This window comes from Thunnus albacares, chromosome 14 (assembly GCF_914725855.1).
Source record: "Thunnus albacares chromosome 14, fThuAlb1.1, whole genome shotgun sequence".
NCBI classification, from domain to species: Eukaryota; Metazoa; Chordata; class Actinopteri; order Scombriformes; family Scombridae; genus Thunnus; species Thunnus albacares.
Window position 1 is genome coordinate 940,340 of NC_058119.1, and position 23,421 is coordinate 963,760.

At 39.9% G+C, this 23,421-nt stretch overlaps 1 protein-coding gene across 2 annotated transcripts; it reads left to right on the forward strand.

The window, feature by feature from the left end:
- galm (galactose mutarotase) lies at positions 1 to 21,331 on the forward strand. 2 transcript variants are annotated; one of them, XM_044373105.1, is made up of 9 exons: positions 3 to 165; positions 583 to 777; positions 1,344 to 1,498; positions 8,019 to 8,132; positions 8,249 to 8,341; positions 9,334 to 9,415; positions 19,880 to 20,030; positions 20,130 to 20,304; positions 21,085 to 21,331. In XM_044373105.1, the coding sequence occupies exons 2-9, from the start codon at positions 591 to 593 to the stop codon at positions 21,160 to 21,162; spliced, it is 1,035 nt and encodes a 344-aa protein (XP_044229040.1). In that variant the 5' UTR covers positions 3 to 165; positions 583 to 590; the 3' UTR covers positions 21,163 to 21,331. The 2 variants fall into 2 exon arrangements, with proteins under 2 accessions (XP_044229041.1, XP_044229040.1); XM_044373106.1 differs by lacking the exon at positions 8,249 to 8,341 and having other exon boundaries at positions 1 to 165.
- Positions 21,332 to 23,421: the final 2,090 nt, after the last annotated feature.

The window sequence follows — 23,421 nt, forward strand, 5'->3', positions numbered from 1 at the left end:
TCCAAATGGTGTTGCCGTACTTTGCTGTCCAAGATGGTGTATGCGCTGGCTTGCGCAACCTGTACTTTTATCAGGCAGCAACTCGGATCGGGCAGCGACAGTGTATATCCATGGTGTAAACATTGTCGAGGTGCACAGTCTTCTGACTTGATAAAGTGTTGTGAGGTGAGACAGTGGGCTAAAATGAACCACAGTGTTTTTAGCTATTGATGCAGCTAGCTAAAGCGTTGTCATAGTAGTTTATTGCAATACTGTAACAGTTAAATGTCTAAACATGTTTTAGACTTTTCTTTTACTCTTCCTGCTAGGATATTTTAGTATAATGTTAGTGGACGTGCCCGTAAATGTACTGTAAATACCCAGACATGCAGAGATAGACACGCAGTCTATCAGTCTATAAGTTAAAAGGTACGTTAAGTTCTAGTATGAATGTATACAAGTTGGGATCAGAATAACCAATAACCCTGTTGGCTGCAGATGGAAGATTTGCTGAAAGATGTGATTGATTTGAGTGAGACCAACATTTAACTATGATATGAAGGTGATGTCCTGTCTTATACCGCCCTGTCTTGTTGGCTACAGGGTTCAAGATGACTCAGGTAAGCCATCAGCAGTGGGGAGAGGTGTCTAGCCTGGGCAGTGTGGACCTTTGGATCCTCCAGTCTTCCCAGGTGCGGGTGGAGGTCCTCACCCTGGGTGCAATTATCAGGTCTGTGTGCAGCAGAGGGAAGCACGGGCAGATGGAAGATGTGGTCTTGGGCTATGATGACCTGGAAGGTAAGAGGTAACATAATGAGTGATTTTCAATATGCAGTATTCTTAAATATTTGCGCATAAATATTAAAATAGTAACCTCGGAATGAGATTATTACAGAAAATTGTGTTTGCTGTTGAGTTTGAGCTGTGCCTATTACAGATACTAGAGTATATCTCAGGCCAGGCAAATCATAACAATACTTTATTTAAGGTTTTATGGTATTTAAGCTATTGCTCTGTTAAAATGAAATCAAATGTTTGGCATACAATAGGCCTGTTTTTTTGGTAGAAGAGTTACAGAATTGACCTGCTACATATCATGCCAGATAACAGTTTGGATTTGTTTTGAATTTCAATCCCAACAAAATAGGCAGCCCTTAAACAGGCTAAGGAACACCTTGGACCACATAAATCCTGGTCCATATAGTCTTTATAGTACTACTATATGAACTTGAATTTGACAGAACAATAGTAGAAGATGCGCCAAAAAGAGCTAGAGAGAGAGTAAGTAAAGTGAATGTAAGCCAGGCACTACTCTAGTGAAGCTGAATAAGATGGAATTGCTTGTGTTGTGTGTGTATTTTCAGGTTATGTGTCAGATAAGAGGTATCTTGGAGCTGTGGTGGGCCGTGTGGCCAACAGGATCGCACGTGGACACTTTGTAGTGGAGGGAAAAGACTACCAACTAGATATCAACAATGGACCTAATGCACTGCATGGAGGGCTCCGAGGCTTCAATAAGGTAAGACTAACTGAGTATCAGGACTGTGCGATATGACGAAATATATTATGTGAGGAGAGAAAAACGTCTATCATTTCATATTATGCTCTATCATTGATTTCGTTTCGTTTCGTCAAATGGGCTGTTGTAATGTCAGATACAGGTAGGTACTGCGGTTCTCTTTCAGACCAGTTATTAGTGGATATTTGTTTACATTTTGCAAATTATCTCCATTAAAAGTCTGCTGAATCAGCTGTTAGCAGCTCCCATTTGCAGTGTAGCCATGGATGTACAGACAACTGTCACTGGATTACTTTGATACTGAAGAAAATTTAAAAATGTGATGATTCTCAGGCAAGTTCTGCAGCCTCTTTTTTCTCTGGTTTTTAAGTGGATTTATGGAGGTTTTTGAGATAATGATATCCTCGGGAAGTGTAAGGCACAGTGAATGATATCAATATATATATTTCATGTCTGTGTGTCCTTCTTGGAGTTATGACACCAAGAGGGACAACGATTTTTGACTCTTCTTCACCTCACGCAGCATCTTTACCTCACTTTCAACTCTCCAGAAAAGGCCGTATCATCTGCTTATCATTGGTGTGCAGGATATAAGATAGGAGATAAAACACTGCCCTGAGGAGCTCCTGTGCCAACATGGTTCTTATATCCCTGGTATAAAAACTAGTGGACCAACAGGCAAAAATCTAAAACATTTCAAATCGTTGAATTCAATTGCCAGTTACTGCCATCGTACATGAATTCTACATACATCATAATGAAATATTCAGCAGGTGTCTGATATCTGTTTGCAGCAGACAGGTTAAATGGTTAAAATAAATTACACCAATGAGCCTGAGTGTGTATTGGTTTGTTTTTCAAAGCAACAGTTTGCTCATTGGGCCTGAGGGCTAAACTATACTCAGCATTGCTAATTACTAATAATTCAGTTAGCTGTGCCACTGACTACTGCACACACACACACACACACACACACACACACACACACACACACACACACACACACACAAAGACACAAAGACACTACACTGAGATTATGAGGACTGTGTGTGTGCCAGTGTGTCTAGTTGTGCATGTTTGTTCGAGTGGTAGAAGTCCAGTAGCTTCTATTTATTGATCTAATTTAGATCAAGCTGTCTCATGAGGCTAAAACGCATATACTTTTATTACTGCACTGCCTGAGGTGATGTCGAGGACATCAAATATGATGTTTTAATTAGATGTTGTAAGAAGGAAAAGAGACAGATTGTGCCAGCGTCCCCATCAGAAACTGACAGCAGGTATCATGCTGCTGGTGGGTTGGTTTTGATTTTATTTGTTTTTTATCATGGAAATTGCAGCAGTTGATGCTGTTTGACAAGACCACCAACACAATTAACACACATTAAGTTACAAATTCACAACTTTTAGTCTCATGTTCTTTTAAAGTTAGCCAGCATCCAGTTTCCCCTTTTATTTCTTCTTAAGTAGCTTTTAAGTTGCTTAAGTTTTCTTATATTATTATTATTCATGTTATTCCACTCAAACATTATGAATCATTCATAATTTTAGACACATTTCCCCAAAATTAAGTCTGACAGATTCAGTATCTTTGAAAATGTTGGGACCTCCACCACTATTTTAAATAAAGCCCTGAGGGTTTAAATAACGTTAGGTTAGTTAGCACAGCACAGTGAACACACTGGTGGTTCAGTGGGTCAGTGTGACAGATGAGTGCACATGCAGCACTTATGTTGTAAGTTCTCAGTATTGTTAAAAAATTGTAAAATGGGATCATAAATAGGACATTTATAGAACACATTTATTTAATTAGAAAAAAAAAAAAAGTTGTACATCCCCTGAATGATGCTGGCTGTTTCCAAAATGGCGGCCACATCACAAACTTTATCGAATTACAAATTACAGCTAAACAGCCCACTAAAATATGTTTATGAAAACATCTGAGGTGAGAAATACACTAACAGAATCTTGATCCATATTTGATCAGTACTGCCTAGTTTGACAGTTTGATCTGAGTTTCATGAGTTGTCAGCTTTCCTTTTTTTTCCCCCCAACTTCATTGAGTAGACAATACATTTGTTATGGTTTGAGATGTTGGTGTATTAGTGCAACACCTAGTAGTGAATGTCATGTGTTGCAACTTTAAAGTGAAAATATGTAACTTTGAAATGTACAGAAAGTACATTCTTTCTCATAAAAACAAAAGTTTGATTTCTAAGCAGTAAAAATAATGCACCAGTGACTCTTACGTTCGGTAAATCCTACTTTTTGTAAATTGGTTGGTCAATCACTTTCTGGATGTGCTGGCTGAGAAAACAAACAAAACAAACAAAAAAATCTATGTTCCCAAGCAACAAGGTGTAAACAAAGGTTCTGATGTAAAAACAAACACACTAATGACAAATCTCTCCTTTTTGTGGTTTACTGCACTCGACAGGAGAATCAGCACCAGTACACTCAACCATTTATATTCACAAAACAGGAGTGGATTGAAACACACATTCATTGGTATCTTTTTAATCTATTTTCTGAAATTATTTTGTCAAAATTTGTGCTATATTTGGATGGAAAACTTACTTCTGAGATGCCACCTGCTTTACTCATCAGTAACTTTCAACATTGGCTTCTGCTTTGCATTTGTTACCATGTTGTAGTGTCAGTTTGGTGTGTGGTTACATTTTTCTGTTATCACTGTTTGTTTGCTGTGATTTAGTATTTTTAACACTAATAGCCTCTGCACTTATTGCCAGATGCATCCTGTATTTATCAGCCCTTCTGGGGATTGCTATCAGTCATTATCTCGTTATCTCGCCAATATGTACTATACCATGTATACTTACACTGTTACCAACAGAACTAAGATACACACTGGCTGCCATCAGACTGTAGTGTGGGAAGATGATGTAGGACAATATGTCCCACTAATGTTACGATCCACATGTTGGTAACTCACTGTTGCCATGGCTTGAGTTGTAACCCCTGCTGAGGTGAGACCCTTTCCTTATTCACTCAGTCAGAGTAGCGCTAACTGTTTGCAATTACTGTACATGTTAGCACACCGCTGCTGTAGGTTCAGATGATGATGGTCTCAGTAATGACATCAGCCATAACACACAGCGAGGGATGTCACAAACATGCAAACAAAAGTAAGGCCATTTCACCTCATCTGAAGACATGTTTTATTTCCTCTCTGTCCCACTCTCGTGTCAAAGTCTGTTCTCCTTCAGATAGTGTTTCCTTCCAATTAGACAGTGCAGTACCCTCGCTGCCACAGAATTGAATGGACCAGCATCCTGTAATTACCACTTTTGGCAGCAGAGGCTGCTGTTGCTGCTGCTCAGCAAAAGTTAAATAGTCTTGCTTTAAATTGACTGTACCATCAAAAGTGAAGCCAAAAAATCTCGATTGCCCCCTGGTGGTTGGCTGCAGTATAGGCCATAAATCCCGCCCCCTCCGTGTTAGCAGATTAGACATGAGCCAAACTAAAAAATCAAAGTACATGTCAAATACATATTTCTCAAAGATGGTTTCTGTCATATTAGGTAGTTAGTTAGGTAGATATTTGATGATATAAAAAGGGGATATGACATCATGCTGTGACAGCCGCTCTCAAACCTCCATCAGGCAGCGGAACGGGAGAGGGGGTGTGTCCCATAAGCCGACATCCCACTACCCGACTCCATTGTGCAGACTCAGGCTCCAAATTACGTCACACAAGGAAAATGGCAGCTCCTGGAAAGGAGATATTTTGGCGGTAGGAAGTGGAGACGCGTAGACCATATTTACATACAATCAATGCTTTAAAGCTACTGAGAGCTGCAGCCATCTTTGGTAAGGCCAAGGGTGCCATGGGTTGCTGTGGCACAGGTGAATGAATTATAGACCAGGCAGTGTTGACAGTAACCATTAGCTGCAGACACATCAGATGGTTTGACTGTTGATGGGCTGTAATAGGCAGGAGTCTGCTTTCCTTTACTTCCTGTGGGCCCATTAACATCTTGTCAGAGGCTTTCTCAAACAAGTTGGCGCTTGTTTTCACATTCTCTGCTCAGTTTCAAGCATAGTATGTGGCCGTAATCACAAAGGACAATTTACTTTATTGATCTGTCAGATATTCAGACTGTCAGCTGACAGCTGCAGGTGTTTCTGTAAGAATCTTCTATTTGTAGGCTACGGAATGTATTCATCCTCTCTGCCTGATAAAAGCTGCCATCAACCCCACAACATTCAAGTGGTCAAGTCGGACCCAAATCTGACCGGCTGCATTGTGCGGTGATCAATTCTGCGCAGGCCTGGCTTATCTCGAACAAGCCTAGTGAATAAGATCATTCATGAGCTATGAGGTCATCCATAGCAACAGGGTCAACCCCGCCCCATCTCTTAGCTTAGAAGTTCTCTCAGTTCATTACTAAGAGTTACGACTCCTAGTGGGTAAGACAAAATACTTTGTGAATACGGCCCAGATTTTGGAACATGGCTGTCGGGAGGCAGAACCTACAATGTAGCTAAGATGTCATCATCAATGAAAAAAGAAGTGGATTATAATTCAGGGACTGCGTAACACAATTTTTCAAATTTTATTTATTTTTAATGTATATAAAGGATTAACATTTCTATTTAAAGAATCATGTTATATATATCAGCTGAACATAGGTGGACATTCTCCCTACACCATTGCACAATTTTGAAATTACTCTCAGCATAGCACAATAACACAATAAGAAGTGCAGCTACCTTCAAGATTCAAGAAGTTTATTATCATACACACAGTAAACACAGGCAGATACACCATACAATGAAATTCTTACTTTGCTAGTCCACCCTTCATGAAAAAAAGAGTTAAATTAAATAAAAAATTAGGTTTTAAAAATTAAAATCACAAAGTTTATAAGTTACATATAAGTTCATGTATTGCACAGCACAATACACAGTACACAATGTACAGTGTTGCACAGCATAGTATTGTGCAAAAAAAAAACAGCGATCCTGACTTGACCGAGCAACACGTCATAAAGTATACTACATCATTGCAAATATTGCATAATGCAGAAATTGTCATAAAGTGCACTATGCATTGTTGCAAATATTGCAAATAATAGTGTGGGTAATGGTCATAAGATGCACTGTGCACTATTGCAAATAATGCAAATAACAGTTTGTTGAAAAATGCAGATGACTTCAACATCAGAGTGATAGGAGGAGAGCTGTGTGGAAGGGAATTATTCACAAGCCCGATGGCCTGTGGATAGAAGCTGTTTGTCAGTCTTGTTGTTCTGGTGCTATGCTGTTTTGGGGGTGTTTACTGTCCTTAATGATGTTGCATGCCCTCCTGATGACCCTAGTGTTGTAAATGTCCTGAACTGAGGGGAAAGCTCCTCCTGAGATGTACTGTGCAGTTTTGATCACACACTGGAAAGCCTTCCTGTCCTGGGCAGTGCAGTTTCCATACCAGACTGTGATGGAACTGGTAGGGACACTCAACCTTACACCTGTAGAAGTTTCTGAGAATTTTGGTTGGCATGCCAAATATCGTCAGTCTTCTTAGAAAGTACAGTCACTGGTGGGATTTCTTGATGTTTTGTCATGTGTTGTGAGACCAGGTGAGATCCTTGCTGATGTGGGTGCCAAAGAATTGGAAGGTTTTCAACCACTCTACCTCTGTCTCACCTATGTATAGTGGTGTGTGCAGCTACCGCTTCCTCCTTGGATCAATAATCATCTCCTTGGTCTTGTCAACGTTTAGGGAGAGATTGTTGTTATGACACCAGGCCACCAGGTCTGCCACCTCTCTTCTGTACACCAGTCCAATGACTGTTGTGTCATCTGCAAATTTGATGATACTGGTTTTGTTCTGGGAGGCCACACAGTCATACATGAAGAGTGTGTACAGCAGGGGACTCAGCACACAGCCCTGGGGGGTCCCCGTGCTTACGATTCTTGTGCCTGATGTGTCATTGCCTACTCTGACTGACTGGGGTCTGTCTGTGTTGAAAGTTACAAAGAGAGGGTGTCAGTCCGAGGGTGAGGAGCGTTTCTGTGTTGAATGCTGAGCTGTAGTCGATAAATAGCATTCTAACATATGTGTCCTTGCCCTCTAAGTGTGTGAGGGCTGTGTAGATGAGGGTCTTGAAGCGAGCGTAGTAGTCATTCAGCTCATTAGGCAATGTGGCTTGGCTGGCTGTAATCCCCCTGCTCCTCTGCTGGTCATCTGTGATGTGTTGAAGGCCTTGCCACATGCGCCAGGAATCTGCGGTGGAGTAGAAGCATATTCCTCTAAATCAACAGTAGAATCTTCCCTCATAGCAGCAGTTTAAAGACCTCCCAGTTTGTACTCTCAAAGCAGTCCTGAAGCAGCAGTCCAATGTCTTCATTCCACACTTTAACAGATGTGCTATCTAAAAATACAGTATTTTATTTTGCATAAACTGTTTAATGATTAATGGCATCCATCAATGGCTACTTCTGCTTTTTGAATCCTTTATGTATTTACTTTATAATATGTATGTGTTTGTCTCTTTAGGCTATCTGGCTTGCTACAGCAGTGGAAAGTGGTGTACAGTTGAGTCTTACCAGTCCAGATGGAGACCAGGGTTATCCTGGAGAGGTGCAGGTCTCGGTCACCTACACTCTACAGGTAAACCTAAAATAATTCCACAGTTTTAAAGCCCAGCCCAGTTTGATTGATTTTGCATAGAAAGAGATCAACCACTGCCAGTTTAGCATCCAGTAAGATTTGAGTTGTGTGTTCAGGGGGAAACTCTGACTGCTGAATACCAAGCCCGGTCCACTAAAACCACCCCTATTAACCTCACCAACCACTCATACTTCAACCTGGCAGGACAGGTAAGGACACATAATAAACTACAGTCTTTAATCATCCAATTTGTCATTACTTAAGGAAGGGTGTGAGGAAAGGGGGATGTGAAAGAGGGATACTGTTTTAATCAGTCATTATGATAATCTTGTCTGTAGAATGAAGGATTTAAGCTGAGTGCAGGGAATATATGGGAGAAAGTTGGTTGAGTTCATTTTTGTTTTGTACTGTTTTTTCTGTTTCTGTCTCTCTTTCATCTTCTCATCGTCTGAAGCAAAACTGACATGATTTGTGAAGAGGCATGTGAACCTGTAAACAGACTAATGGGTAAACTTGAGTCATGACTTTATCACAGTACTGATGGGATGTGGAGAACAAATCAATCCCATCTTCCTGCTGGCTGCTCGCAACAATGTTATCCATATAAAATGGTCCATGGTCCAACTAAGGTTTGGAGCCCCTGAATTACAATGCTGAATACAGCACTGCCTTGACTGAGAAACTTCCAAACATCCTACTAATCACCAGCAGCAGTATCCATGTCAACTGGTAAAGACAAAACTAAATTAAATAGTGTCATCTATGTACCTACACATAAATCTTTAATGCCAATTAATTAATTGAAAACTTTCCAGAATCATTTATATTCACAAAAATAAAATGTGAAGAAATTAAATTAGTTCAATAGAAGTTAAAGTGTGTAAAAAGTGTTAAGACACAGCTATGTTAATTGTGTTGTGTCCAAAATGGATGTATGGAATGTATTGAGTAAATTTCATGGCAATCTGCCCATCAGATTCTTTATAAGCACAAATCTGGGATTAAGTTGGCACCACAGGAGAAGTCAGGGAGTCATCAAAACAATAGGAATCATCTCTCAGGGTCACAATTGTCAATGCAGAATTTAATTGTAAAAAGCAGTTGTGAAGCTATCTTGCTCAGGACCTCAGAGTGTGTGTGTGTGTGTGTGTGTGTGTGTGTGTGTGTGTGTGTGTGTGTGCGCGCGCACCTACATGTATAGGGTGCAGCAGACATCTATGACCATGAAGTGTCCATCAGTGCTCAGTCTTACCTGCCAGTGGATGACACATCGATTCCTACAGGTAAAAGATATCCAACACAGTTAAATTTAGTTAAATGAAATTTAAAGCTGAATGTAATAACCCATCAGAGTAGTAGTACCTTACCCCTGCTACAGAGGGTCACAATCAAAAGCAGCCACAGTCTATTCCAGACAGTTATATAGCATGCTACTATCTGGTACCTGCAGATCACAGTGGATGATGGAACATTTATCATTTGTACATTATAAACAAAACAATATATCACTGCCTGTGCAGCACTTTAACTTTGTGCCAGTGTACATCATATAGTAGTGATGCTAGAGTTGCTCGATTAATCAAATTTTATTTTCAATTACGATTTTGGCTTCCAACAATTATGAAAAGAAGATAATCGAGGTGAGACGATTATTGTGCTGAATTTTGTTCTGCAATGATGCTCTGGTTTTGTTTTGTATTATAAATCCAGAGGATCATATGTCGGTGCAGCCGGACAGCACAGTGACAGACAGACAGACAGCCAGAGCTCTTCACAACCAGAACGTGTCTGAATTTAACAGTTAAACGTTAAGCGGTGGAAACGGACTTATTTAGACATCTACAGCTACTTTGTTTTAGTTTCAGTCAGACTTCGGAGGCTATTTCTGTAGATACACGGATGCTTCCCTCTGTGTAATGATCTCTCCTTTCATCCAGCTGCTCGGAGCTGCGCTTTCTCTGCAGTCTGTTATTGTGCATATGCTTACTTGTATAGAGCTGATTAGAAACCTGGTTACACGTACACATGACTGAGAAATCTGTGTTCTCCAGGGAGTAAAATCTACCTGTGGAAGCCAGGTTTCTCTAATCCCATACTCCAATTACAGAAAGCAGGTTTCTTGTTCACATGACAGTTAAGAAATCAGCTTTCTGGAGAAAACCAACTGTGACCTGGTTACTCAAGCACATGTACACACACTGCATGCAACATTAGCAGGGAGTCTAGCGGAGGCTAGCTGGCTGTGCTTCCCTCCGGCCATGCTGCAGCTAACGCTCTGCTAGCCTCTCAGCTAACATTAGCCCTGGCTCTCCATGTAGATCCAACTTGAGCACCGAGCCCTGGTTTGTTATTCAGGTTAAAGTGGGAAGAAGCAGCGGGTCTGTCAGGCAGCTGAGTGAAGTGGAGCCTGCAGAGACAGTCCGCCGAGGAGCTGCTATGTTTGGCTGCACAGATAGGAAACACCTTAGCTGACAGGATGTACCCATGGATGTATTATAAGAGCTGGATACCGGACTAAAAATGGCGCCCATTCAGTCCTATAGCTAACTCCATGGATCAAAATTTCATAATAAAAAGAGTCATAATTGACATTGTTTGCAGTTCAACATGTCCTCTCAACAGTTTTACAGACGTCTCTTTTACAATGATGGTCTATGGGGAAAATGCTTTTTGGGCCACAGGGGGATTTTTCATTGCAATACCGTGAGTGACCACTGGGAAAAATTGGCTGCAAGGCTGAGCAGCTGCTCCCTATCCAGCTCTTATTATTCATCCATGCGCATACGCCAAAAAAAGTTTCTAGCTTCTTGCTTCTGCATTGTGCGGCCCACTGAATATGTGCAGTACTGTTTCCCCCGCTGGCCCCGCCCACGAGTTCCGGCTTGGCCCATAGACTTTACATTGTGATGACGTCACGGATTTTTATGTCGCTTTTCTCGGCTCAAGTGAGTAGCCACTGGGAAAAATTGGCTGCAAGGCTGCCCTATCCAGCTCTTGTAATACATCCGTGAATGTACCACTCTGTTTGGAAAAAAAATTATCTTCTTTTTGATTTATAACAGCAGTTGCCAACCAGCGTATTAGGTGCAATACCGCCACCTTCTGCTCTGGAGTGTGGACCAGAGATTAAATCCTACACATTGATCCTGTCTGTCTAATAAACTCAAAGAAAACTCTACTGCTCCACCCACTTGGGAGGTTCATTAAAGTTTTAACATTGAGCTCCTGAACTCCAGTCTTCCTAAGTTCTTCCTTCATATATTGTCTTTCTTTAGCATACTTAGTACAATCTATGCTTGCATGCATAATAGTCTCCTCAGCCAGCTGGAAAAAAATATGTGCATATATCGGTATCAGCATCGGCAATCGGCCACAATGAGTTGGAAATATTGGCATATTGGATATCGGCGAAAAATCCTATATCGTGCAACCCTATATGTAACATTTTAACATTTATTTTTTATTTGTTATTCAGTTGATTTATATATAATGTTCAAGGAAATCCACTGTTCAGAGGCCAGTTTTTTAAGTTCAATAAATGCATGATGTTTCCAAAGTCAGTGAGTAATCGTGTTAAATAATCGTGATCTCAAAATTGACTAAAATAACTGGGATTATGAATTTTTCCAAAATTGAGCAGCCCTAAGTGATGCTCTCAAAAAGCATCAATTAGAGACTTGTAAAAATTAGAAGTTAATGTTTTGCTATGAAAACAGTTAAAGCTTCAATTTCACGTGATGACTTTGGACCCATTGATTAAAAACAGTTTTTACAACTGGCTGAAATGTCATCATGTTTTTTTTTTTTTTACCAAAATAAAAAAGTAGTGACAAGTGACAAGTAGGATCCCATTAGCTGCCAATTTAATGACCGCTAGTCTTCCTGGGGTCCTCACAAGAAAATGATTACAACAGAAAACAATACAGAGTATTATTGATAATGAATTAAAATAAGAAAAGAAGTTATTAACAATAATGATAAACTAAATGAAAGAATGAGAAGAGTCTTAAATTCATGCTCACTTTGAGGACTTTGAGCACAACATTAAATTTACAGTTTACCCATTCATGGAGATAAAGAAAAGTTAGTAGTTAGTTAGTTAGCTAGTAGTTAGTAGTAGCTAGTTAAGTCACATTCCATACTGTATAACTGCAATGTCCTCGGCTTTATTCCAGCTGTGAGCCTTTGTTGCATGTCTTATCCCTCTCTGTCTCCCTCTGTTCTCCATCTGTCTATCCTGCAACCAACCAATAAAAAAGGCAAAAAGTACTAATAAAATCTTTGAAAATCACAAACTAATACAGTGCTTGCAAATTTCAGGCTCAGATGCATTCTGAATACAGTTATCATGTATCTCTTGTAATTAATATACATTCATATATAATTATATCCTTACCTGTGTTTGAAATATTTCATACCATGCCCAGAATAATTTAAAATTCATTATAATCTTGGGTCTATGGGAGAATCGTTAGTTGTTGATGAATTTTGATATCTTAAATAAAAGTGATTGAAGATTGAAGCACATTTTCAGCTTGAGAAGAGTCATATCAGTAAGTCGACATAAAACTGTACAGCCTCCTCTATAAGATGTGCTGATCAGAAAATGTCCATTTCAGTACATGAAGACAGGTTTAGTTCACCAGATATGTGCTCTATCAAAAACATTATGCTGACAGCTGCTCACCAGCTTTACAGCAAACACTTCATTAGTGACACATACAGTACAGCTGACAGCTGGTGACCACAATCAAGTCAAGTGCATTCTTAAAACACATTATACACACATCTCTGTTTTTAATATTTTTTGAATACACAATACAATAGAAGCCAATAGAAAAATAATTGCAGAGAGTGGAGAAAGATTTTATAGATTTCACGTTTCCTCTCTGTCTCTCCTTTTGTCCTTGAATAGCAATCTCTTGTCTCTCAACTCCACAGCTGTGTGTACTTCACTCCCTCTCCTCTCTGCTACACTCCCTCTGACTCTGTCTCTGTTTCCACAGGTCAGTTCTGTTGTCTGTGTTGCTGTTGGAGATAACTGATAGTTTATGCACTTGATGTGTATATTGTATCACTCTCTATTGTGTGGTTTGTTCAGTATAAGCTTGAATTAATACGCATGTTTACCATCATGCCACTGTTAATACAGAAGTGTGGAAGCATGGACACTTGTACTTTTGTGTGGGTGCATGTTCCTTCATGCTCTGTCAGACAAACATACTCATTACTCTGCAATTAGCTTTGGTTTCCCCTGGAGACAGAACAGCTAATGACTGTTTATTTATATCACAGAATCTGTGTTAGAATAGAAATCCTCCTCAAGGGCTGAATATTTGAACAAGACTCAGAATATGGAATCTACTCTGTGTCACAGTTACAATTAGAGGACTATATTCAAGTCTTAACAAGCTCTTCCTGCTTATTTTCCCAGTCTGTGTGCTTTCTGATGTGAACATGGCCTAGAAGACAATCAAGTCAAATAATGCTTTTTAGTGTTGAGTTTAGTCAAACCTGACTCGATCCTAACCCAGGGCCTTATTTATCAAAGCATGTGTAAAACACATTCTGTATCCTTGTGGAAGAACTAAAAGTGTGGTATTTTCCAGCCCTGCATATGCACAGCTTTACACAAAGAGCAGTGATAAATCCCACCCATATCCATCTCGTCATGCACGTACAGAGTCAGAGAGACATAGTGTTTTTTAATATTGTCATATTGTCTCTTGCTCCAGTATGCTGTGTGCCAAACATAGACTGTCAAAAATATGGATGTAGCCACCGTGACGTCACCCATTGGTTTCTGAAGAGCAGTTTTGAAGCTCAAAGTGGGCGACTCCAGCCATTGCCATCTTGGCAGTGCCTGACTTCCGGCTAATCCAAACTGGACAAAGAGGTAGAGCTGAGGCGGGCTGAATGAAGCCTAGTTGCTGAAATAAGCCACCTAGCAGCTAGCGACCTGTCACTCAAAGCAGCCACATCTTTAATTATGCATAATTTTATGGCTTAATAACATATAAACAGGTGAATTATAAAAAAAAATCATCCCCCGTACAGGTGTCTTGAAAGGCTGTTTACAGCCCGGTACAAAACCATTTTTTGTACCGGGCTGTAAACATGTTTATTTCGGCTGTGAAGTTGGGCATTTTAACTTGGGGGTCTGTTGGGATTGACTCACTTTTGGAGCCAGCCTCAAGTGGCCATTCAAGGAACTGCACTTTTTTTCGGCACTTCTGCAGTGGCTTCATTTCCCAGCCCCGTAGGTTGCTGCTTGGTGCCAAACCATTCATTGGTGTCCTTTGTCCACTGAAATACAATATGTCCGTAGCCTTTTTATTTTAAAAAAAACTTAACTGCATTAATGAATTAATATGAAAGCATCTGACAGTCTCCTGCCTGTATGAGAATAACAAAATGAGGGGGAGGTGCAGTGCTCCGCTGTGTTGTTATTAACATTATGTTTCCAGCAGTGGAGAGCATTCTCTCTGCTGCACCGTTAGCTCCGAGGGAAACCATCGCTATACAAGACACTGAGTGGACGCAGAGTTTTTGAGGTGAAACAGACTAAGCACCAAGTTATTTTCTTCACCTCAGAGATGGTTTTACTTGTATAATGCTGTTTGTGTTGGTCAGCTCGTTTGATACTACTGGAGTTCACCATTCCGCTAACGTTAGTCTCTGAGTGATGGCATAGAAAGTTCACAGTATACTTCATGTTCGTCACGCAAAAGTACGGAAGCCCTAAAAATCAACTGAGGAAAAGAATATTTCTGGAGATCCAATTTCTAAGTCTGATCTAAATTCTTTTCTCTCCTGTGTTTATGACTTAAGAACAGGTGAAAAAAAAGGTTTTACCAGCATAATCTTTTTAAGTTACTTTTTTTCCATCTGTGAAACAGGAAGGGAAAAAAAGTTTTGCCAGGATCATTTTTATAAGTTTTGTTTTTTTTTCATGTGTGAAAATGGGTGAGGAAAAAAAAAGTTTTGCCAGGTGAAAAAAAAGTTTTGACAGGATCATATTTTTTTGGTAGGTGTTTGTTGTTGTAATACTTATTTCAGCCACAAGAGGGCACAAGTGCACCACTACCCCGTGTTCTAAATAGGACTGAAAGCATTTGTGTTTTCTTCCAGGTGAGTTTTAACGTCTCCATGCACTCTAAACACAAGGTACATATATTGTGTGTTAGCAAGTTATGTAATATTACTGTCATGTCTTCCTTTTGGCTAGAATTGTTAAAATCAGCTTTAATCTGCCGTTAGCATTAGCTATACTGTCGTTAGCACGCTAGCTAGATACTTGGCCACCAATGGAACCTTCAGGTGTGCTTGCAGGTGTGTTAGCAAGGTATATAACATTACTGTCATATCTTTCTTTTGGCTAGAAATGTTTTAATCAGCACTAATCTGTCGGTAGTGTTAGCTATACTGCTGTTAGTGCGCTAGCTAGTGGCCTGACATATTGTTCATGGCTAACAGTTGCCCTTTAAAGAGTGCCTATACTTAAGTGCTGCAAACTTTTCATGTCCTCATCTGATCAGGTTCAGGTACTTGGCCACCAATGGAACCTTCAGGTGTGCTTGGACCCCTGAGTTGTGCATTTTTCCTATAGAATTTCTCAAGAGAAAGAATGATTCATTCAAATGAAATGACTCTACTCTAATCTGCAATAATCTTTTATTGTATATCATGGCAAACAAAGAGAAGGGGAAAATCCACTACTGAAAGTGAGAAGCATAATTATAATTTATTGAGACAGTGAGCTGACATAGGGTCTTTTTAATGCACTGCACGTTGAACAATCATAACTAATCAGACTGTCAACTGAAGGACAGATTAAGAATAAGCACTATAATTGCAATATTCAACAAACAGCATCCAATTCTATGTCATAAATATGAATAATAATCATATTAATTTAAATTGCCAAAATCAAAATGTATTCTGTTGTGTATAGCTATCATTAAATGTACAAAGTTATTCTATTCCCTAAGCAAGTGTCCAAATGTCCCACTCATATGTTTGTTTGTTTTTTTAATCTTTATTTGTAAAACATCCCACTCATAAGGGGTGAAGTGTCCCCATTACCATGACTAACGTTACAGTTACAGCAACGTTACAGTTAGTTATGCAGTCGACTTAACCTAGGTTGTAGCTGTTAGCCATGAACAGTATGTTAACCCACTAGCTAGTGTGCTAACAGCTGTTAGCAGCTAACATCAGTATAGCTAACGCTAAGGGCATATTAGCGCTGATTAAAATACATTTTTGGCCAAAAGAAAGACATGACAGTAATGTTGCATTACTTGCTAACACACAATATGTGTACCTTGTGTTTAGAGTACATGAAGATATTAAAACTCACCTGGAATAATTATGCTTCTCACTTTCAGTATCTAGCTAGCGTGCTAACGACAGTATAGCTAATGCTAACGGCAGATTAAAGCTGATTTTAACAATTCTAGCCGAAAGGAAGACATGACAGTAATATTACATAACTTGCTAACACACAATATATGTACCTTGTGTTTAGAGTGCATGGAGAAATTAAAACTCACCTGGAAGAAAACACAAATGCTTTCAGTCCTATTAGGAACATGGGGTAGTGGTGCACTTGTGCCCTCTTGTGGCCGAAATGAGCATTACAACAACAAACACTTTAAAAAAAATCCTGACCAAAAAATATGTTTTTTTCACTTGCCAAGACTTTTTTTTTTTTACCCATTTTCACAGATGGAAAGAAAAAACACAGAAAAATTATCCTGGCAAAACTTTTTTTCTTCACCCATTTTCACAGATGAAAAAAAAAAACTTAGAATAATGATCCTGGAAAAACTTTTTTTTTCAACTGGCAAAACTTTTTTTTCCACCTGTTTCACAGATGAAGAAAATTAGAAAAAAACCCAGAAAGACTATGCTGGTAAAACCTTTTTTCACAAGTTCTTAAATCATAAACAGAGGAGAAAAAAGAATTTAGATCAGATTTAGAAATTGGATCTCCAGTTTTGCATTTTCCTTTCTTCAATTTGACATTATTAACTAACATGTAGAAAATTGATTTTGGACATTTGTGAATCGATTCAGAATCTTCCAATCTTCGTCAGGATGCATCTAGAATCGATTTTTCCCCCAACCCCTAGTGGATGGGGAGTTTATTCATCAAATTTAAATTTGAACTTGACCATCAATGAACTGTAAAATCACTACAGGTTGCACCTATACTTTTCTTTCTTTTGTTAAGACACTTAAGTGAGCATTTGCCTCAGTATTAATATCCATATCAACCCCATCTCCACCTCCACCTGCTCACCTCTGACCTGTTGCTCCACCTGTCTCTCTCACACTGGTGTTTATCTTGTGTGTCTTTGATTTGTCTCCTAATCTATCAATAATTATTAAAGTACTAAAGATTACATTAATATTTTGAGTAATGGCCTAAATGCGTCCAAAGTGAATGTTTTCTATCAAGAACCCCATGTTATGATTATTATTCTTTTCTCAGCTTAGAGGTCCCACCTCTGAGCTGCGCCTGTGAGCTCTCCTTCACTTGCAGAATGCATCTGCAGAACTTTCCCTGGATCAGTCAAAGCTGACTGTATGATGAGCTGCTGTCTAATTAAATCAGACGCTGAACCGGCAGAGACTGTGGTCACAATGCACATTCGCACAGAACCATTTTCTCAGCAAAACTGTCCCTGAAAGTGCTACTTCAACCGCAGCACAGGCTAGATCACCATTAGGTAACAAGCAAATTTTCATGTACAAGAAGGAATTTGATAAATCTGATTCTATGCATGGAAATGGGTGTAAGCATGATTTATGCCACAAAACTGTGTGTATACATAGTTTCTAAATGAGGCTCCAGGTCTTAAACTTCCCAATTTTTGTCAGCCAGTCCATAACAATAAAGTGTTCGTTTGAAGCATGAGGAAAACGTTATGTAACTAGTAAGGATATGTCAAAATTACTTGTCAGTATCACAGTAAGAATATTTTTGCAATACCAATATGTATCACAATATTAATGTTTAATGCAATAAACTTTGTTCCACTTGTTATTCATCATATTAGATAAGTCATCACACATATACAAACCCATTTTAATAGGTTTTAATTACGGTAATTTGCTAGGAAACATTAATTTGACAACAAATTTGAAAATAATAACATGAAATGATCACTTCATCACAATACAGTAAATAATTCTATTGAATTATTAACGCTTTTGGTTGGTGTTGTGCTGCCACCCATATAAAGGGCAGGAGATGTTGTTTGGCAAAACATTTAGGGGGATGTTGAAGAATCAGGTCAGTAGGCGGGAGCACATGCAAAAAACGTGGAATTTATTGACAAAAGTATTAATGAAACAGAGACAAAAAAAAAACCTACTTAAAATTGAAGAAAAAAAACAACAGCCAACACCCTTCAGCCTCACAGCCATCTGCCACCTACTCTCCCTCCTATGAATATAGACCATTGGCTGGCATTTTACCTGTTCAGCCTCACCTGTCACTGCTGACAAACACAATATATTTATGGACACACACAGACACACACCAACACAAGTGCGCCAAATTCAAATCATTTATTACAGAACAGTTTTACCTTTCTTTCCTCAGCCTGACAGAGAGAAGTGACTCATTGCTAACGATGCTAACCTGTTTTCAAGAAGCAGATGATCTGCCCACCATCACAAAATACACTTTATCACAACAGGACTGAAGCCCTTTGACTAAACATAAACTTATGAAACAAACTACTCAACTGCATCTTGTATTCTGTTGTTGTGTAACATGTCTGATGAATTAAGAGATTAACTGAAACATTGGACTGAATAATAATTTAACTCACAAAAACATTTGTACCTCGTCATTTGAACCAGGGCCAAGTGGAAAGGGAGAGGAGCAATCTTTTCACAGTGGGGGACCCAGTGATGTGTGTTGCTGCAGATACCATTCAAAGCTATAAATATTAAGTAGCCTGTTGAGGCTGCAGTTCAGCACAGGTGGTGCCTCTGTGTTATCTCCTAGACTAACACAATATCCATTATATTTGGGTTTCATCACCATGAACAATGACTTTGGCTAGTGTGGCTGATACATTTTAAAATGCTTTCAGATTATGAAGTGCCAAGTCGGATACAGCGGCACCTTTGTTTCCCGGTCATAATTACGACTTGGAAGTTGGCGTGAATACTATTTTCAAGTCAGAATCTGGTAATTATTGTAACTCCAATATGACACGAACGCTGCTTAACAACAGCCTAAATGCCTCAACTGAATAGATCAACATTACAGACAGCATCACATGAGTAAGACTGTCATGATGGTTATTTAGTAACTGCGCACATGCAGTATTGAAAAGTAGAAACGCAATCTATGGAGCCCCTGGGGGACTATATGGAAAAAAAATATTGAAATCTGTGCCAGTGGATTCCTGAACTGACAGACTGGTTTAATAAACTGAGCAGACTGATTGCTGTACTGTAACTACAAAACGTTTTTGGAGGGGCACTCTGTCAAGTTTACAAAGTTTAGTGATAGTGTTATGGTAATATCAGTTATTTATACCCAGTGAATGTACTCTGTGCTCTGTACAATCCAGTGAGTACAACACTACCACTAACTACTTCTCCAGTTCACTCTCCAATGTTGCTCCCTTTCCCCATTTCTGAGAACTGATCGTCTATATAGTCATTATCTAACCTTCATACACAATCACCTATCAATGATCTAACCATCCTATCTACAGGAGAGATCAGAGCAGTGGAAGGATCACCCTTTGACCTAAGAAAGCCTGTTCTGATAGGCTCTCGGCTAAAGGTAATTCCATGTCTGGGATTTGACCACAACTTTTGTCTGTCATCACCTGGAGACCCCTGGACAAGGAAACATGCTGCCAGGTTAGCAAAACACACAACAGACACATCTATGTCTTTATTAGTCACATCAGCACCTCCACCATCTGTCATCACCATCTCACGATGTTGTCGTCATCTCAGGGTGTGTCACCCAGCCAGTGGGCGTGTCCTGGAGGTTTCAACTAGCCAACCAGGGGTCCAGTTCTACACAGCCAACTTCCTGGATGGCTCCATAACAGGAAAGGGCGGGGCTAGGTACAGGAAGCACAGCTCCTTCTGTCTGGAGACCCAGAATTGGCCTGATGCTGTCAACCAGGTATGACGACGATTGATGAGAACACCTAGTAATCTGTTGTTGCATCCAACTATTACTGAGATTCATAACATTGTTGAGAATGGTTTAACTTAACTCAGTATAATAATACTCCAATAATTCTACAAGCAACCGTTAATTAAAGGCAAATTTCTTTCAGACTAACTCCACTTTCATGACTGAAACACATTTTGTGCCTGAACAATAAGTTTGATGTTTATAAGTTTAGCTTTATTAAGGGTCAGTAAATCATTTACCATCAAAATTTTCACTGACAAAAATCAATACTGAGTCAAAGGAAGATTAAATTTGTTTGGAGATGTATCAGAACATGTCAGAAAATGTAACTTGTAATCAGATGACAGACAGCATTTAGTTACCTGTAGTACTGAGGAGAAAGCACCATACCATTAACTATTGGGTGAATGTGATTCATAGTGTAAAAAGCGATTTGAATGGTCGGAAGACTAGAAAGGCGCTATACAAGTACAGTCCATTTACCATTTAACTATTAGGCCATGTTTTCATTTTCCATTTGAAAATGAATATTGATTGTTTGTCCCAGTGTGTATATGTAATACCAGTTTTATGTCAGTCTTAGAAACCTGCTGTAACCCATCTGTATTTCAGACAACCCCACATAAGTTTTGCCCTTAAGGTTGAGAAACTCTGGTCTTACTCAACCTGATGAAGTGTTCTACAACTCTGTATAGCTAGAAAAACAAAATTACAGATACTAGGAAAATAACATATTTACTGTTGTGTGTGCATGTGTGTTTTCAGGCTTCATTTCCTGACTGTCTTCTGCGTCCTGGTGAGGAATACCGACACATCACTTGCTTCATCTTCACCACTGTCTGATCTTAAGGACACAACTCTGTCTACCATCTGTGTCACTGGGAAGAAAATAACTAGTTTATGCCATACTTTATTAACTGAACAAAAATGGATGCTTATTAATTAGATTAATTGAGAAAAAGCTTCTCACTTGAGCTGTCCATCAATTTTATAAAAAGTTTATGGCATCAGATTGGTCCTTCTCCTTTGACTGATTGTGGTCTGTCTGTCCTTCTTATGCAATATTAAGAATAAGAGAACTGTCAGAGGCTCTACACATGATGTTATGTAACATTACGCTTTGTGTGAGTCTTCACCCATGTGTGTTCAGCATCTTTACAAAAGCTTAACTATTCCTAGAACAGGAGGTGAGGAGGCGGATTTGGGTGAGAGGGCATCTTCCTATTCTGCCAAGAGACCTGTTGTGTTGCCATGGCAACCTCATATCCATCACACAGCGAAGACATGACAGAATTTGTGAGCATCACTGCCCCAGAGCTAGAGATAAGGGGAAACTTCCCTAACTGTGTGACCTCCTGAGGTTCCTGGTTTGACAGCAGGGTTTGAAACAGTCAGTATGAAACCGCAGCTGCATTTCAAGCAGGGAGGAGTGAGGCCTCTGTTTCACACTGTTAAGTTTCACAGACACAGAAAACGGAACAGTGACAACACCAAACTCACAGGTAGATCACTTTCAGTTGGTTTATTTCCTACCATAAACTGACTCTTCTCGTGGTACTTCTGTTTCTTGTTAGTTTGTTACCACAGTCTTGCCAGTTTTGATTCTTTAATTAAAATAACTCAAAACACAATTTACTTTAGTTTAAAATGTTCATTAGTTCTAGTAATAATTCCATGTAGCACCATGTCACCACCTACTGGTATTGGACATTATCTCTGTCCATTATAACCATATTTATGTTGTGCTATTTCTAATTATTCAAACTGCAATAATTAATACTTGTAAATACTAATTAATAAAATGTAGTAATTAGTTCATTTTTTTCTGTCATGAAAGACTTTTCTGCTACATCTCCTGGCCTCTGCACTCTGACGGAGCCTGTAAAGTGCTCTAATTACAGGAATTAGAGAGTTGTCACTGCATCAGAACGGATAACGACACATTTTATATTGTGTGTTATACTGAGTATAGTTAGTGCATGTTACTTACACATTAATCTGGATATGGGCTGATAACAATTTGGTTATTGCACTTCCACAAAAAAAAAAAAAGTGTAAGAGTGATGAAACATGGGAGAGATGAAATATAGAGGATATGTTAATAATGTCCTGGAGACACCTGATTGGTTTACTGGACCTGAGGTGGCTGGATGCTGACAGAAGATAAAGGGGCCCTACAGCACAGTAGTTTAGTTTCACAATTCCATAAACTTGGGTGACTCACAGGAGACAGTTTAAAAAGACCCGCTAGACTGGAGGATAAGGCACTAAGGGCTACTAAGTCACACCTTAACCCAGGTCCACCCAAGACTAGCTTCTACGTACAGGTAAGCTCACAGGTAAGTGTAAAGGAAATTAGACAGGGACGTGGTTTTAACTGCAATTGTACAGAATTGGGTTGGCAAAGGCAGCCAACTGCTGAAGGGCTAGGAGGAGGTGGGTGGGTGTGGCCGATAGCTGGGAGTCCGGCAGGTGAGCCAGAGGAGCCAGGGAAACAGGAGGCTGCTGAAGCTCAACCATAGGAGACTGCTGTAATTTAGGAATATTGTTGCAGCTCAGGAACAGCAGATTGCTGTGGCTCAGCAGGAATAGGAGGTTGCTGCAGATCAGCAGGGACAGGAGGCTGGGACTGCTGCAGCATGGTCTCAGAATGCTGGTAGCTAGGCTGCTGGGGCCAGTGCTTGGGCTGGAAGCTGGATACCAGGGGACTTGGAGGGGCACAATGAGGCAGGCTAGCCGACTCAGGGGCAGAGGTAGACTGGAGGCTAGCAGTCCCAGGTGCAGGCCGAAGGTTAACTGACTGAAAAGCGGGCTGGCGGGGTGTCCATTGGGCTTAATCAGCAGGTGGGGTCAACACCAGCATGTTGAGGACTGGAGCTTGGGCTGGCCTGGATGGAGATGGCACCGGCAGCCCACGGGCTGAGACTTGAGATTGACGAGAGCCAGCTGGACGCGCTCTGGATCTGGTGGGTACAGTGGCAACATAGCCCAGGGAAAAGCAGTGTTGCTCACCAACAGGGTTGGAGGCTCATCTGGCAAATTGAGGTCACCCCAGTGCCAGACAGTTTCCCAGGAAAGGGTGTGTCTCTGCTGGGTCCATGA